Raw genomic sequence first — 18,280 nt, 5'->3', positions numbered from 1 at the left:
TTAAACTAATTTATAAAGAAAATTTTCATGTTAGGTCTTTATGCATGTAGATCAGAATTTTTATAGGATAATTTTGAGAACTGGAATCACTGGACAAATTGCATTTTTAATTTTGAAAATTAATGACAGGTCATTTTGCTTATAGGCCATTTCAATTTACACTTGTCATAAAACATGATATGTCCTTTCCCTCCTCATTCTTCCCCCTTACAAGATATCATCAGACTTTTAATTTTTTCAAAGATTTTTTTCTTCATATGCTTGTTTATTCCTGACATTCCTGGTTCATGGGTAGATCCAAGGAAGGAGAAAACACATAGAAATAAGCAGAAAAAGGAGTATTAAAATTTTCGTTTTCTTTTTATTCTTTTTTAAAATAAATGTTATTTCAGTCCCTATTATAAACCTAACATATGACATTGTGTTTTTAGAAGACACAGGGGGCACCTGGGTGGCTCAGTGAGTTAAGCATGTGCCTTTGGCTCATGTCATGATCCTGGGATCCTAGGATTAAGACCCTAGTCAGGATCCCTGCTCAACAGGGAATCTGCTTCTTCCTCTTCCCCAGCTGTGCTCCCTCTCACTACAGAAATAAAATATTAAAAACAAAAAAGACACAGAAAATTGAAAAGAAGAAACTATCCACTCATAATCCAAAACGAACATTGTTAATATTATGGTTCATTTTTTGGTTTGTTTTACTATTTTGTTGGAATTCTATATTTTGCATTTTGCATCATACTATATAACCAATGTTTCATTCTACTTTCAGCATTTACATTATATCTTGTTACTGAGTTTAAATTATTAATAGAATATGCATTCTGGGGCACCTGGGTGAAAGGATTGGTTAAGTGTCCAACTTTTGGAGCTCAGGTCCTGATCTCCGTGTCATGAGATTAAGCTCCATGTCTGGGGCTACGTCTGGTTCCACAGTCAGCATAGAATATGTTTGAGATTCTCTCTCTCTCTCTCTGTGCCTCTCTCCCCCCTCCACCTCAAATAAATAAAATCTTAAAAAAAAAAGAATATGAATTTGACCAGTAAATTTTTAAGTTTTTGAAATCTAATTCTCTTCTGCAATGAAGAGATGAAACAGAATTATAGAAAAATAAAATACATAACTAAAAATTATTTTAAGTAGTAATTTCAGAAAATTTTATTCAAAAAGGAACCTTACTGACACCCAGTCAGTTCCTTTATTTTTCCCAAGAGACACATTGAGACCTAGCGAATCCAATATTTGGCTCAGCTTGCCAGCTAGTTAGTTGCAAAAGCTAGAATATGGAAGCGGGTTTCCTCTGACCTGGCAAAAGCATTCTCATTATAACACAGTTTTCTACCTCCCATTTCCTGGTCATTTAAATTTTTGCAGCAATTATAATCAAATTACCTTATTTTAAATATCCCTTCGCTCTATGCTGTCTCTCGTCCTGAAAACTAATCTGGAAGTGGAAGGGTCAAGAAAAATTAGATTTAAACAAAAAAAAACCAACAACACAAGAATGGAAACTAACAAGTTATAAATACCAGCAAAATAGGAAAGATGATTTCCATTTTTATCAACTAAGAACTGTTTTCAACAGTTTTTCCCCTTTAATGTATAATTTTACATAAAGCATGAATTCATTACTTATGCTTCATGAATATTCTTTTTTTTTTTTAGATTTTTTTTTAAATTTATTTATTTGACAGAGAGAAATCACAAGTAGATGGAGAGGCAGGCAGAGAGAGAGGGGGAAGCAGGCTCCCTGCTGAGCAGAGAGCCCGATGCGGGACTCGATTCCAGGACCCTGAGATCACGACCTGAGCCGAAGGCAGAGGCTTAACCCACTGAGCCACCCAGGCGCCCCTCATGAATATTCTTAAATAAATATTACATTGTCTATTTGTCACCTTTGTTTTACCTTTTGCTTATGCAGTGAAAACGACTGGGGTTAAACATTAATATATGTTAGTGTGATTTCAGTGTTACAATTACAAAAGTCATATGTACAGAGATATATTTTTTATTTGAAATTTTATTTCTTTAAAAGCAAAATTACTTTTAGGTGCTTTGGAGTCTTAAATATTGAGGCATGAAACACTGATCCAAATAAATCCCCAAATAGGGCTACCATCTACAGGTTTTTAAGAGCTCAAATATAGCAATGTTTAAGTAAAATATTAATTTACCAAAGATTTTAAAGGTAATTTTAGTGAAAGAAGGTAAAATGCATGAAATAATCAAGCTATTCCACGGAGAATACATAAATAGTTGTAGCTCTTTGAATTAGATAGATGGATAAACCAATAATATACCTAGTTTTTTGTTTTCTCTTAAAAATTTATTTACATCTCATCCTAGCTCAAACTTTGGAAAATTCTTATTTTTTTTATTGATATATACAGATGTAGCAACTACTCAATTGTCTCTAATTATCAAAAACAAGGCTTAAGGATTCATCTCATATTTTCTTGGTAATCACTGCTTTTGTAACTTAATTATAATGAATAGGCACTCAGACCTTAATATTGAAATTTCACTATCCTCAGGTATATGTGTTAAATTGGTGTAAATGAATTCAGTGATTCTGTGATGAGTCTTTTGCTTATGTGAATATGTCCTTTGATTCATATCAATAATAAAATCATTAAGGAATTTGGGATTCAATTCCCTGATCAGAAATGTGTACATCTCAGGAAATTTGCACATGTCTAGTCTAAATACAGTATCAATAGAAGTATAGCTAAATATAAATATAAGTCTGACTCAATAATATTTAGTTACTATTTAAGTATAGTTTTTATTTTGTGGATCTTCAGACTATAAAAATGATTGTTTCCATTCCCGTTTAAATTAAATTTCCCTTTGTTTGCCATCTCTTTTACAAAGATATTCTAAAATATAAGAGCACGTGGATTGGTAAAGCTTGTAGAGAAGATGGCAGTTGCCTTTCAGTTACGATTGCCTCATTTTATTTGTTTGCAAAATATTTTTTAAAGATTTTTATTTATTTATTTGAGAGAGAGAGAGAGGGAGAATGAGGGAGGGAGAGCATGAGAAGGGAGAAGGTCAGAGGGAGAAGTTGTCTCTCCACTGACCAGGGGACTTGATCCTGGAACTGCAGGATAAGGACTTAAGCCAAAGGCAGTCGCTCAACCAACTGAGCCACCCAGGTGCCCTGCAAAATATTTTAATTAATGATATCTGACATATGCATATGCTCAACCTACCTCTTTACCTTGAATCCAGGGCTAAATTAAAGTTCTAATTCTTCTTAGATTGTATTAGAGTTGAGGTTAGGATTGTATTGCTTTTGATTTCTCTCTAATCTTGCACTACTTCTTCCCATGAGAACTCTAAAATTATCTCTCAAAGGGACAAAGAGGAGCAATGGGAAAAATATCTTACCCTTTATGACAATAACCTCTCTGTCTGTGGTTTTTGAACTATGGGTTACAGCCTGTTAATCAGTCCTGAAATCAATTTGGTGGGTCATGTCCAGCACTGTATTAATAAAATTACATAAGAAAATAATAGCAGAGTGCCTCAGCAGTAAGAGAGCCAAATATTTTTCTGTTAAACTTTTGCTTAACCGTGTGTGTGGGTGTACGTGTGTGTGCACTAGATGGTATAAAACCTGTGGATTAACTTAGGTGTTGTGATCAGAAAACTCTAGTCTAACCTCAAAGTTATCATGACTATCTCACTCTGGCCACAACATTCATAAAAGCACATTGGAATTTTCTTACAATGCTCTGTTTAAAGTAGGCTCCAACACACCATAAATAAAAATTAGGATACCCAGTCACTCTGTCCTCACTGTCAGACTGTTGATGGGTGACTGTGAAAGTCCTGGCCCCAGGGAGGACACCATGACTTTGGAAACTACTTAGTGTACTGAGCTGAGCAAACTCTGTGGGGGAGAGGAGAGCACTAGTGGGATCCCCCCACTGAATTCCTCATCTCAGGAACCCTCCAAGCACCTCTTAGCGTGGACTTCCAGTACCACATGTTCACCAAGTGTTTTGTTTTATTTTGTTCTGTTTCTTCCTGAGCTGAATCAGGCTTTTTCCATAAGTAAGAAGGCACATGGGAAAATTACATATTTTTTAAAAACAAATGCCTGCTCTTGTAAAACTTTGTCATTGTTCACTTCCTCTGTGTCTCCTAACAGTTGCCTCTCAGTATCATATATTCATTTATAAGAAGCCATTTTTAACTAATTAGAAAACAGGGTGTGGCACTTCTCACACTTTTGTCTTAAAAACAAAAATCACTGCGTTCATTCCATACTTTTGCTTACAATGTATATAATATATATTATATACACATATATACATGCATGTATGTATACATATATGTGTATATACACACGTATATATACATGTATGTGTGTATACATATATGTATATATACACGTATACATGTATGTATACACACATACATGTATATATATCTTCACCTTTCCTTTTGCCATTAATCCTCTTTCTCACCATTTTCTAACTTCCATTAGCTGCTGCAGAGGACAGGGATCGTCTTTTAACTCATTTCTTAAAGCATTTTGTACAGTTAAAAATGCTTGTAATGAAATTCTATTAGGAAGAGAAAATGACACCATTCTATCTCAAAATCGTATATTTCATTTCCCCCAAATTATATTTTTTCATGTTTTTTTTTCTAAGTAGGATTTTACAGTACCTGTATGCTCCTAAATGAGTTTTCTTCCAGACATTTGCACGAATGTGACCTGTAAAAGTGAATACATTGTCCTTTTGCCTTCTTGCTACGTCCCTTCAGAATCCCTGTTATGTTCCTCTCTTTGGAAGGCCAAAATAGCAATGCCTTTAAGTGTTTCTCTCCTGAGAGCTTTTTCTATTTCTTTCTGTGGAAGTCTAGAGAGACAAATATCCCCTTAGTGACTTGGCTGCCTGTGCAGTCTCTGTCAGTGGCGTTCATGGCTTGCTCTCACGCAAAAACAGATCCCATTACACCACCCATCTTGAAAAGTACCCCTTCTGCTGGGGTTTAGAATGCTCCTGGGGACAGTGCAGAGGCCAGTGGCCCTGCATCCTTAGTTAGATGCATGTTTGACATTCATTACAGGCTGTATTTTCATTTGGGGATGGACTTTAGGTATTCTGTGAAACTGCTAAAATGCATCTTCTACCTATCCTCTATTCACACTAGACTCTCCCCTTCTGTCAGTACCTTTGTACCCCAACTTCTGTCTCCTGGCCTCCCTTGTATATCTGCCCCCTAAATCCCTGAGGCCCTCTGTCAGCAGATATTTCTAAGTCTACTTTCTTTCTTAATATTCTACCTATTCTGCTTTGTGGTCTAGACCTGAAAAATAAATCTGGGACAATCTGGTAACATATAGTGAGATGTCATTCTTAGGTATATTATTTTCATTTTTACAATATCCTTCTGGAGACAACATTGGTGGAATTTTGAATAATCTGGTGGTACATGATAGAAGTTTTAATCAAAAACTGCCTTCAGTCTTTCATTTTTTTCATTTAATGGATCCCACAAATATTTTTTCTGTGATTCTCAATTAATCCTATTTGAATGTCTACCTTTTCATTCTCTGCTTAAAACCAGGGTTCCTGCATATTTGTAAACTAATAGAATTATTCTCCTTTTACATTTGGAGTGAGTTGGGAAAGATTTGCAATTTAGATGACTAACTAGTTTGGATTAAAAATTTTTAAAAAGTAAACAGCCAGTTTGACTTGGTTCTTATGATGAATCATGATACACAACACTTATGCAGTGCTTATTATAAACCAGATGCTTTATTAATACCATTTTTTTAGCACTTAGAGCAACCCTGAGAGGTATGTCATATTATTAAACCCATATTATGGATGAATAGACCAAGACCATAGAGCTTATCAATAGATTGATACACTTAAGAGTGGTGAAGTCAAGTTTTGACATAGATAATCTGTCAAACTATTGTGTTCATTAAAAGCAATCGAGTCAGTTAAAGGTGGGTGCATGCAATGAAAATGAGCACTCACCAACTGTGAATCTGACTTTAGTCCAAAGGGTAGTGTATCATGTCAACTTCTCCTTTCTTTTTCTTTCTTTTCTGACTGAACTGTTGAAGAGTGATATAGAATGGTGATTTCTCTTTCCTTCCATCCTTTTTTTTTTTTTTTTAAGTCTTCCTTTTTATTTTCTTTATTTACCTGTTGAAGGCTGACAGAGACTCTCTGTGGCCATCCACTTTGGTTTCGACTTCCCTGGGAAGGATAAGGCACCTGTGGAACAGAAAGAAGAATCAGAGCTGTCTGCCCTCAAGGATCATCCCTTCAGGCACACAAAAGGGAGAAACGGTGATTCTCTGAGCATGTTGTACTCTGTAAAGACCTGTGTGTTCTCTTGTCTCTGCAACAGGTACCATTTCTGTCAACACACTGCGCACGCCCTACACGGCCCCTGGCGAGAGTGAGATTCTGGACCTGGATGATGAGCTGTACCTGGGGGGCTTGCCGGAGAACAAGGCTGGCCTCGTCTTCCCCACCGAGGTGTGGACTGCTCTGCTCAACTACGGCTACGTGGGCTGCATTAGAGATTTGTTCATTGACGGCCAGAGCAAAGATATCCGGCAAATGGCTGAAATTCAAAGTACTGCTGGAGTGAAGCCCTCCTGTTCAAGGGAAACAGCAAAACCGTGCCTTAGCAACCCTTGTAAAAACAACGGCATGTGCAGGGATGGGTGGAACAGATATGTCTGTGATTGTTCCGGAACAGGCTACCTTGGCAGGTCCTGCGAGAGAGGTAGGATTCCAAAAACCAAGCAGCTGACTCCACTGAGACGAAAAAGTGTATTAAATGTTGACCTCAGACCTTAAACTGACCGTGGGAGCATAATGCATGCTCTGAGAGGTAAACCTACAGGCCAAGCTGCCTACTAATGAGTCGTACAGGATTTTCAGAGGACCTGATTCTGGGAAGACACAGAGTTTGAAGTGGTATTGCAGGAAGAAATATGTTAGTTTTTAAGATCCTCTAGAGCATGGGCTAAAGATGAGTAACTGAAAGCAATGACAGTCTCTTTTGCCCAGTTTTAATTTCAGGACCCTAGAAAGTAAAGAAGCTATGAATTAGAGATATTTATGGAATCCAGCACTAATATCCATGGCCAGAAAAAGAGCATGTGAGACCACTTCCCTAACACTGTGCAGTGAGACTAAAGTTAATCTGCTTACTTCCCCTTGGTATACTTCTCCGGGTTTGAAATTTAGAAAGTAAGGTGACTTTCAATCATCTATTTACACTGGCAATTTCAGAAGTGCACCCTTATTTCAAAGACACTTACCTTTGCCTAGGACCTGAGTGATCACAGAAGATTTACCTCTACTGTATTTACCTCTGTGGTATTAAGGCTCAGTGTGTCTGCGGGGCTTCTGAGCAGCTCCCTTCCTTTCTTCTCTAGTAGGAAGCACAGCTACATTTTTTTTTTCTTTTCCTCTCCCATTAGAAGGAGAAGAATAAGGATAAAAGGAAGAATGAAGAGCAAAGACAAACCACTGTTTGTCTGTAGACTAAAGGGGGAACAGTAGAGGGACAAAGTCCTCGCATCGACCTAAGAGTATCAGATAAATGCTTTAGTCACTATACCCATTGCCACTCATTTTCAACAATGGAACAAAAAAATCAATATGGAAAACTATTGATGAGTTGTTCTATTGTCCTCTCATGCTTCAAATAACTCTGCATTAGACATTTAGCCTGAAAGCTCCTCTTGTGTATTGTATAAAACTATGTACATTTAGTTCTTTCCCCTTTTCCATCCTGAAATCATTTAATTTGTTTAAGCTCACACTTCCTAGAGAACAGAAACAGTGATTTTCTAGAATCCAAAGTTGGGATGTGACTTTGGTTCTCTGTCTTAATGAAGAGATTCAGTTTATCAGTTCTATTATTAACATTAATCAATCTGAAAATAATAATAAATAATCTAATAAACTAATTTAATAAATTCAATTTAAATTACCAACCAAAATACTGTTACTGTTCTGCACTGTACAGTTAGATAGGTCAATAGATGGGTAAGTAGATTCGTTCATTCTCCTAGTACTGAATTGCAATTCCTATCCATGGTCATCAGAGGTTAGCTATTTCTGTGTAGTTTCAAGTGTAAGGTGTATATTCTCTGTGAATTACCTCTTTTCATTTCCTTCTCTAATTTCAGTTTATTTGTTTCATTGTATGGTCTTCAGAAACTGGCAAAAGGGGCCAACAGTAACCACCAAAAAGGCAACAAAGTTTGTAAGACATATTACAACTTAGACATAATGGGAGATTCGCAGGCCTGCATGATTTAAGCTGTTGTTTTCTTCTTAATCACCCAGAGAGCTGCCAGTTACACTGATGCTTCCTGCTTAAGTGAAGCTAGAAAAAGGCTATCACCGTAACTGTCACGCAGATTCCAAAAGCCTTCAGTTAAATATGTGCGGTGTACCACCCTGTGGCAAGATCCTGCTACTACATATGGCAGAAATAAAAATAGAAATTGTCAAGCTTCCTGAGCCAGAATGAGGGAAAGAGAATATTTTTATTTCGCAATAATTAGAAGGAGGGGTGGCAAGCATATGTAGATTTGCAAATGAGAATTTAATAGCAAGCTTCATCACTGGGATCCAGCATACATTTTTATCTGACAGGTGGCTAGAAATTTCTGCAGATTTCTTTGTCTCCAGGTTTGTTGTGTGTTGAGGAAAAAATGGTCATTTTTGTGCGATTTTTGTTTCCAGACCATCCAGGGTATTGTTAGAAGTCTTTGTTTTTCAGAATTAATTTTCTTGCTCGCATTATGGTTATCTCCTGAGAACAGTGGTGATGTGGGATGCTTGTCATGCTCAGTACCACAGAATTTGGCTTCTGTCCAGTTCCCAGCTATGCCCTAGTTCAGTCAACATAGGATCGTGCCAGCCCTTGGGGTTTCCGGTTCAAAAGAAAGAACTTTGACTGTGGTTCTTCTCCAGATATACTCTGATCACAATAGGGTGTTAATCACCTAAGAGTTGATGGACAACTCCTGAAATTAAAAAAATAAATAAATAAAATAAAGGTACTAGTGGTCTCCATCTTACTATTACTGAGCAATAATTGATAATTTATAAAGATTATTGTTCATAGTAAATAAAAAGTGTGTTCAAGTCCTTAGATAATGCAGCCTGAGGAATAATATTGCAGTCACATTACTATAGGAAATTTTTATTCTGCATTAAGTAAGTAAAGGAATTTATAAGAAAGAGTATATGCTGACCTAGGCAATTAAGGAAAATAGTATTTTTTATGTGCATCGATCCCATAAGGATGAGTAATATAGAAATAATGTGCAATTGAATATAAATTAAATTCAGCATTTTCCCTCCTACTTTATTTTTAATAAAGCTGAGAATTTGTGGAGACTTGGCCGTGTAGAAATTATTCTTGGTTATGTGTATATGTTGTAATCAGAGGTCTGCTTTATACTTGTTTGTTAAAACTCTAACAGATGGAGAGACAGATGTCAGAGCAATATAATTTGGCTCCCTGTCTGATTTTCATCGTTGTGCACAATATGTGACTGCCTTTTGGCAAAACTGAGCACAGGTGTACACTTTAGATGGCAAGAAGGAATAATACAGAAAAGCAAATTTATCAAACTTAACGACAAAGGGGAATGAGATACAGGAGACAAAGCTGAAACTTTTTTCTCCCCCTCTGGGAAGTATTGTATTGGAATTAGCCTTCTAAAGTACTCTTTTGTGTTCTAAGGGGTAAGATAATTTTACTAATGTGAAAGGATGCTGTCAAATAGCATAACCTTCAAATGTCAGAGTGTTTACCATTTATTTGGCAACTCTAGACTCCAACTTGTGCATTTTCCATTTCTTGTCTAATTAAACATTAACTCTAATTATGAGGAATCATTTAGGTGCTCATTTGTCGTTTATCAACAAGTTATTTTCACACTGAGAATTATTTAAAATGTACTCAAGTTTTATTACTTTACTATATTATTTCATTCCTGCAGTTTTTTTTGGAGAATGTTATAGGCTAATGATTCTGATTGTTTTCCAACTTTGGATTGTATTTCATACTATGTTTATGATCCTTTGTCAGTCATCTCTATTTCTGGAAGGATGTTCCCACTCCTTAGTTTTTAATCGAATTAAGCTGCATTTTATAGAAGATTATAAAATCATTTTAAAATGTGATTGTTGAATAATAGACACTAGGTTTATAGATTAAATAAATAAAGGAAAATTAACAACATTTCAGTTCTTTTATCAATATGATGCCGAGGAACTGAGTAATAGATAATGACTTTTAAATGTTTATTCAGGTGTTTGTTGCTCTATAGATATGGACAATGATTGGCTCTAGTTTAGGCAAAGAAATAGTAAAGAACAAATCTCCCTTGATATTATACAAGAAACACTTTTTTTTCCTAGAGATCACCATAGCTTTACAATCATGTTTTAATTTTTTAATTAATTAATTAATTTGTGAGAGAGAGAGTCTCCAGCTGGACAGGGTGTGGGAGGAGCAGAGAAGGAGAGGCAGAGAAAGAGAATCTCAGGCAGACTCCCTGCTGATGGTGAAGCCTGATGTGGAGCTCGATCTAACCCCTGAGATCATGACCAGGACCGAAATCAAGAGTCAGACATTTAACTGACTGAGCTACCCACGTGCCCCTTAATTATGTTTTGAGTAAACTACTACAGTTTTTCTGTTAGGAAACTTATCTAATAATAAAAATATGTGGTATAATGTAGAACCATACTATTTTAAAAGGATTATATTTTATTTTCTCAAAGTCAGGTCAGTGCCTAGCCACAGGACTGGTATTTTGATAAATAGATGCTAGCCTGTCATTTAGTGGCACAGTGTGTCATTCAAAGTAGACTTCAGCAAATATTATGTCCACATACTTTACCAAAATTAGATTCCACTTAACAATAGGCAGAGTAAATACTTAACTTCTTTTTTTTTTTTTTTTAAGATTTTATTTATTTGACAAACAGAGATCTCAAGTAGGGGAAGAGGCATTTAGGGGAAGAGAGAGAGAGAGAGGAGGAGGAAGCAGGCTCCCCACTAAGCAGAGACCCTGATGCGGGACTCCATCCCAGGATCCTGGGATCGGGACCTGAGCCAAAGGCAGAGGCTTAACCCACTGAGCCACCCAGGCGCCCCAATATCTAACTCCTTTAGTGAGCATTTATGTAAGCTTGATATCCAAATGAAAATAAGCTCTTTCATATATCTTCAGTATCAAATGCAATCCTTAATTCAGTTAAGTACGTACTGAAGCTCTTCTATGTGCCTGGCCCTCTTCTATGTGCCTGAAGGTTATGCTATTTGATAGGTACTCAGCTACTGCTAGAACAATGTATAGGAGAGCCTAACCCTGCCCTCACAACATTTACATTCTAAAGGGTGAAACAGATAACAGTATAGAAGCGTATAAGAAATGGTAACTGTGAAGAAGAAATGAGTAAGTAGATATCGAATAATTGGAGGAAGGATCAGTGGGGTGCTTGAAGCAGAACTCTTGAAGTCACATTTGACCAGAGACCTGAATGCCAACGGAACCAGCCATGTAGAGGTTTAGGGTTAAGCCTTTTAAAACAGGTCCACAAGTGCAGGTACTTGAATGAGGGATGAAATCAGTGTGGCTGGAGTTTACTGAACAAGTGGTGGAGATGCTCAAGGTTGAGGCCATGGAGAAGGGCTGGGGCCAGATCACGGAGAACCTTGTGGGTAGAAAAGCGGTACGGCTTTTATTCTAACTGCAGTGGAAAGCTATTGGTGGGAGGTATATGGGGAGACATAATTTAAGCAGTGTAGGGATATAATCTTCTTTATTTCTTTAAAAGTTTAGCATGGCTTCTGTAGACAGGAAGAAAGAGTAGAAATGGGAAAATGGGAAATGGGAGCTATGATAGTGGTCTAGGTGCGAGATTGGAGCAGAGACAGAGATACTTTGGTGATAAGGATAAGAAGCAATAAATTCAGGAAATGGCTTGGAATTAGAGCCTACAAGACTTATAGACTTGCACATAGATTGGGCATTGCAGAGAGTTTAAGAGAAAAATCAGAAAAGCTAAGTTCTGAACAATGGGATTACGCCATTTACTAAGCTAGAGAACATTGGTGAAGGAGCATGTGGAGTTGGTTCATGGGGGGCGGGGTTGACTATAGTATTTAAATTGGAAATCTTTTTTTTTTTTTTTTTAAGATTTTCTTTATTTATTTGTCAGAGAGAGAGGGAGAGAGAGCGAGCACAGGCAGACAGAGAGGCAGGCAGAGGCAGAGGGAGAAGCAGGCTCCCTGCCGAGCAAGGAGCCCGATGTGGGACTCGATCCCAGGACGCTGGGATCATGACCTGAGCCGAAGGCAGCTGCTTAACCAACTGAGCCACCCAGGCGTCCCTTAAATTGGAAATCTTAAGTGAGTGATGGATGAAAGAACTCGGGAGAGAAGTTGGGCTGTTAATAAATATTAGGGGGAGTTGACCAAGATCCCTTAAGTCAAGAGGCAGGTGGAAGAGAAGAGCACCAAGAAGGAATACCTAGAAGGAACCTTCCTTTCTTTACCTGTTCTGGATATGCATTTAGTCCCATGATGACAACAACTAATGATTAAATATTTGACTCTCCTGACTTTTTGACAGACAAACTTGCAAAACCACAACTCCAGAATAAGACCCAATAATAAGCAACTGTATCATTAAAGCTAATCATGCCATGTAAATGGGAAAGATAATGAGAATTTCCAAGTTTCCTTTAATTCCAGCTGGTTTTTCTTTTGTTAAGCGGTATTCTGCGTTGTCAGAACCAATGAGAAAGCAGAATTACTCATACTTGTTTTGCAACGTTCCACCACCATATGGTGTTTAACATTAAAGTGTTCTATTTCTTAAAGCATGCAGTTTGTGATCAACAGTTTCTGGTGTCCTCTTCTTTATGTGTTTAATACAGTATTAAGCGACTTCTCTCTTTTTAAAGCAGACCACTTTGATTTAGTAGCACAAACTAAAACATGCAAACTCTGCAGACCCAGTCATGTTTATTCAGTATTACCAAAATACATAGTTATTGGCTTTTTGGTGATAGCATCACATTTTCAGAACACCAGGGTAGTGCTGACAGAAGATGATTTCAGCTACCTCTTCCCTGTAAATAAAGCTTAAAATGAGGTCAGTTTGTGTCTTTGTAAAAATTAGTTACCTCGTTAAACAAAGGGACTCAGAAGAAGCGCCATGTGTTGTTTGGAGCTACTTCTTTTCTCTCTTTGAACATCACCTTTGGTAAAATGTTGACCTTATTCTAACATTTAAGTCATTTCTTTTACTTTTTTTGATCCTATGAAGGCAGATACTATGAAAGAAGATAATGACGGAAACTTCTCCTAGAATCACGGACTTTTAGGGTGGCTACGGCCTTAGAGATCCTCTGCTAGCACCTCCTCATTTTGTTGAGGAAAGGCAGATTTGGGGGAGGTAGTGGCCTAGCCATGTATAAACATGCATTAAGTAATTGCTTACTTAGTCTGTGCCTCAGCCCAGGCTCTTACTGTGGCTAAGACAAAAGAATGTGATCTCTGCCTTTGAGAAGGGAGACACACACACACGAACACCGATAAACCAGCACGATGAATGCCATAGCTAGGAAGGGCTATGCGATCAAAAAGGGAAGTAGTGCCATCTCTGTGCCTATGGTTTAGCAGACTTCACAGAAGTCCTCATTATGGTGACTTCTCATTCCAGCTTTAAAAAAAAAAAAAAAAAAAAAAAAAAAAAAGCTCATTTCTGAGGAAGATAAGCTGCGTTTGCAGTGTTGTGTTCTATCTAGAAGCCACTAATAGGTCTCACTGTCCTTTTTCACAGAATAAATTAGTACCAAACTGACCAAGAACTTTGATATTCACTTCCCATCTGTAGAGGCAACGGTTCTGAGCTACGATGGGAGTATGTTTATGAAAATCCAGCTCCCAGTGGTGATGCACACAGAGGCCGAGGACGTGTCCTTACGGTTCCGATCCCAGCGCGCCTATGGCATTCTCATGGCAACCACCTCCAGAGACTCGGCAGACACCCTCCGCCTGGAGCTGGATGCAGGGCGTGTGAAACTGACGGTCAACCTAGGTAACAACTCCCCTTCCCCCATAAAACTAATACTTTTCACTTTTTGTTCAGTTTTGCCTGCAAACATTTATCGAGTAGCCTGTTTTGCCATGGAAAGTTAAAACACTTAATGGTCTCATTTTCATCATTTAAATTAATTTAGGTTTTGGGGGCATCTTTTTGATTGTTTCATTTTGTTGAACATAATTTACCATTTTGTGATTTCTACCACTGAGGATTCTTAAAAGGGAAGCCATATGTACCAATGAGGTCAATTGAAAGTATAAATTGTTAGGCTTGAAGAGGCCTCAAATAATTTCCATTGTTGTATTTACTGGTATTCTGATTTGCTATAGAGGACACCATTTCAGATGAATAAAAACCCATCTGCTTTTATTTAGATAAGATCTGCACAAAATGTCAAATTTCTGCTCTGTGATGTAGACAACAGTTACTTTTACTGTACTCTCTGGGCTTCTCCTTTGACTAGTCACCTTTGTGGTACACCATCTTTTCTGTTTGGAAATACTGTGTGGTGATATTTTGCTATCAAACAGCAATCCACAACCCTTCAATGCCCAAAGACTGCGGCCCGTAGCAAACAGCCATGAGAACACTAAAACACAGGCTCTTCTACAGAGAAATAATGCTTTCCTGCTTCATTATAGCATTAGGAGAGAGTCACTACAGTAAAACCTCAAAAAGCTATATGAAATATGGGAGAAGGTTAGGCCGAATTAAGAAAGAGTTGGAATTGTAGACTTTAAAAAATACGCAGTTTTGTTTTCGATTACGTTCCAAAACACAAATTGATAGCTAGGAAGGCTTCTTAAGGAAAGGTCTTACTAGGCTGATTTTAATGGGTGGATAAGAATTATCAGTAATTAGGATGTCATTTCATGGAAGTTGTGCCATCAATGTACAGTGAAGTACTGGGATTCAGTTTTTTTCCTGAAGTTCATCTTTTACAACTTGTTTAATTTTTCCCAGGCAATTTTTGTTTGTCAAGAATTATAAATATTCTGCCCAATAAGTTTCGTTACTATCAGTAGCTCCAAGAGGAGAAAAAATTAATGAGGTTTTACTGTATTTCCTGGAAGTGCTCAACACACACAAAAGTAAATTAATGGAGAAAGAAAAATAAAATTTGAAACATAGTTTGACACAAAGAGTAGTGAAATGTATTGAGGTGAGGCATTTGTGGAAACTCTACCTACAGTTTCAAATTGTGCTGGGCAGAATGGTAGCTCATAAAGAATAAAATTATTTCAGTGGTAGCTTATTGCATACAATTACATTCAATTAATATTAGCTAAATAAAGTTAAATAATAAGGGGTTTTTTTTAAACATCGCTGAAGAATGCAGGGCAGTCATTTACTGTTCTGTTAGAGTTCCCTCTAGTGACAATGATAGGTTACTACAACAAGTCAAAGGAAATTGCCTAATCGCAGTAAAGGGGCTGCTAGCCAAAGTGGAAACACTCATGGGAATTTTCCAACAGCAAAGCATTCTGTGGAAAGAGTTGTGTAGGTGCTGGTCCTTGGCTGTTTGCAACCACTTTTCTGATGCGGTTGACGACACATGACAAACTCAGCTATATGGAAACAGAATCTAGGTTTATATTTTTCATGTTCCTCAAAGGCATTAAATACTACAACAAAAACCAGCAAATATGTATCTATACATAAAATAAACATAAAACATCCCACACAGTCCTTTGAAGTCAGCCCTTATAATCACAGTCTGTGTTATTCAGATCAGACATTCTGTTCTTAGATCATCCGTGTTCATAGAAAAAGCAAGTGTAAGAAAAGGAAGTTCAATACCCATGCTAACCATGACACGTAGCACATAGAGATAACATTGTTAGCTCCTAAAAGAGGCATAGGCTCGTGTGCTCTGAAGAATGACATTACCCCTTAGCTACTGCTGGCTTCTAGAAGAAAACACAGTTGTTTCTTTCTTCCTCCAATTAATACAAGGCATGGAATCCAGCCAGTATCTGGCTGCTAATTTCTTTGCCTAAGCCAATGATAATAACAAAAATAAAATACATTAGGGTAAAGTTAGAAGATCTTCAACTTGCTCTCCATTTGATCACCACAATTCTCAAGAGTTCTATTGGCCTTTGTGGGATATTAGACTCTGAAGGTCCAAGATGTCTGAGCCTAGCTGGGCTTGCACTGAACCCCATTGTGACGGAGCTGAATTAATTATGCTGAAAACAATGATATGTTCTTTCACAGATGGGGAGAAAGTCGCAGCCAGTCTAAGCCAAGCATCTTTGACAGTTAACAACGCTTTCTTTCACTTAGATTTGTCACCATGTAGCTTTGTTTGAATTGGCCATTTTTTTAAAAAAAAAAACCTATTGTTGTTTCCAATGTGAAGTTTTATAACAATGAATCTGGGTTCTAGAAGTATGTAAAGAATACATGATATGGAGTGGCCATATTTGCATGTGTCTGTCCCCGGAAGGGTGGACTGTGATTTTATTGGATGTCTGCAGCTATTACCTTGAAGGATAAATTTTCATTTTTCATCTATTCTTCCCCATCTAGATTGTATCAGGATTAACTGTAATTCCAGTAAGTGCCTATTCAAAATTTTTAAAATGTTATTCCTCCATTATGATGTAAGCTAGTCCAGAAAAAAATGAAAGCAAGACAAAGACGTTTATCAAACTCATGAATTCACTTTGGAAGTGTGCCAGTCCATCATCTGGGTTGTAAAAATTCATTTTGAATTCTGTCCAGCTGGAGACTTTCCTCCTGTAGTTCCTATATCTAAAAGAGGTGACAAATATTTTAGAGCAGAAGATGCACACACCTCTCTAGGCCTTTGAATAAGGCAAGTAGCATTTGTATTTTGCCTGATCTCGGACTCTGATAGCTCTCTTCTTCACCAGATTAGGAAAAAATACCATGGGTAGTATTTCCTTCACTTTCTTTTTTTAATCTCTTGACTCAAAATATAGAAAAAAATTTTGAATTCCTTTTGAGAGCTACTATTAAATTCTTCTAAATTCAGCCAAAATTCTACTTAGAAAAATGCATTTTTCAATGTTATATGTATATAATAAGAAAATTACTTATCTAAGAGTTTTTTTCTTGTTCATTAAGAGTATTTACATGATGAATTTTTACATCCTCATCACATATCTGCAAAAATAATCAAAACCCTTCAAATCTGTGATATGCATGCCAAATGATGAATCAGAAAAGATGCATGGACTGAGTTTTATTTGACTATGGACTATAGAACCTGAAAGGATATAAGGACTGTGATTTTATTTTGAGTCGTAGCATTACCTTAAGAATAAATTCATTTTATTTCTTTACGTAAATGTTTAGTTTTTTTTTTCCTTTCCAGTTTTGCTGACCACATCAAGGAATTTCCTCCAATGATACCAAAGTTGTTAGCCATGTAAATAAAAACGGTTCTAACAAGATTCTAATCTCTCATTGTTCTAGTCAATGAAAACAAACATTTTCTATATCCTTGGAAAATGCTGAATGTGAGTTGATCAAGTCTACTCCCGAAACCATTGGCTGTGTTTGCAAATAGCAATGTCATCCTCTGAGGAACAAAATGGTGGTCCTCAACATACCAAACAAGAAGCTTTACTAATGAAATACATACTACTTTGAACACCATGCGTCTTATAACTCAGATTTGTCTTCAGATATTTTAGTATTCATTTTAAAGTAACCTAAATATGAATCTTTCCAATCATAGCAATAAAAAGGTAACTGAATCATGATTTATGAAAAATTAAATTGATACACTATCATACAGGGCATAAAAAATTATCTTGAATGGAACAGTTCCTGAAGTAATCTCTCGAAACTCTCACACAGGTAGGACTTTTCAAATTTACATCATCTCCTTTCAGACCCCATCCCACACTTCCTGAGAAGGAGCACAGTTTTTGAGTCTCACACCACAGTCCAGTTTGCTTTCAGCTCTGGGGCACTCATGCGGGCAAAACGGCAATCAAGAAACAGTTTCCCAAAGCTAGATTTGTGCCTTAATGCAGTTATAGATATTCTTGATACATCCTGAGTCTGAGAAAATAATGGGAGGAAAATACTCCTTTCTAGACTCCCATTTTATGTACTCTTATTTATTTCTATTAAGCATATAATAAAGTATGTTTAAA

General features: G+C 37.0%; 1 protein-coding gene across 22 annotated transcripts in view; it reads left to right on the top strand.

Moving 5' to 3' along the window:
- Positions 1-18,280, top strand: part of NRXN1 (neurexin 1) — a 1,167,944-nt gene that overhangs the window by 517,194 nt on the left and 632,470 nt on the right. For 13 of the 22 annotated variants that reach the window (XM_044263923.1, XM_044263913.1, XM_044263918.1 and 10 more), the window contains 3 exons: positions 6,392-6,775; positions 13,935-14,138; positions 16,680-16,706. In XM_044263923.1, the coding sequence (XP_044119858.1) occupies positions 6,392-6,775; positions 13,935-14,138; positions 16,680-16,706 (615 nt within the window). The remainder of the gene's footprint in view (positions 1-6,391; positions 6,776-13,934; positions 14,139-16,679; positions 16,707-18,280) is intronic. The other 9 variants (XM_044263931.1, XM_044263930.1, XM_044263938.1 and 6 more) reach the window with 1 other exon arrangement.

Source organism: Neovison vison, chromosome 8 (genome assembly GCF_020171115.1).
Source record: "Neovison vison isolate M4711 chromosome 8, ASM_NN_V1, whole genome shotgun sequence".
NCBI lineage: Eukaryota > Metazoa > Chordata > Mammalia > Carnivora > Mustelidae > Neogale > Neogale vison.
Note: the sequence above shows the minus strand (reverse complement) of the source record. Positions and strands in the feature narration are given on the sequence as shown.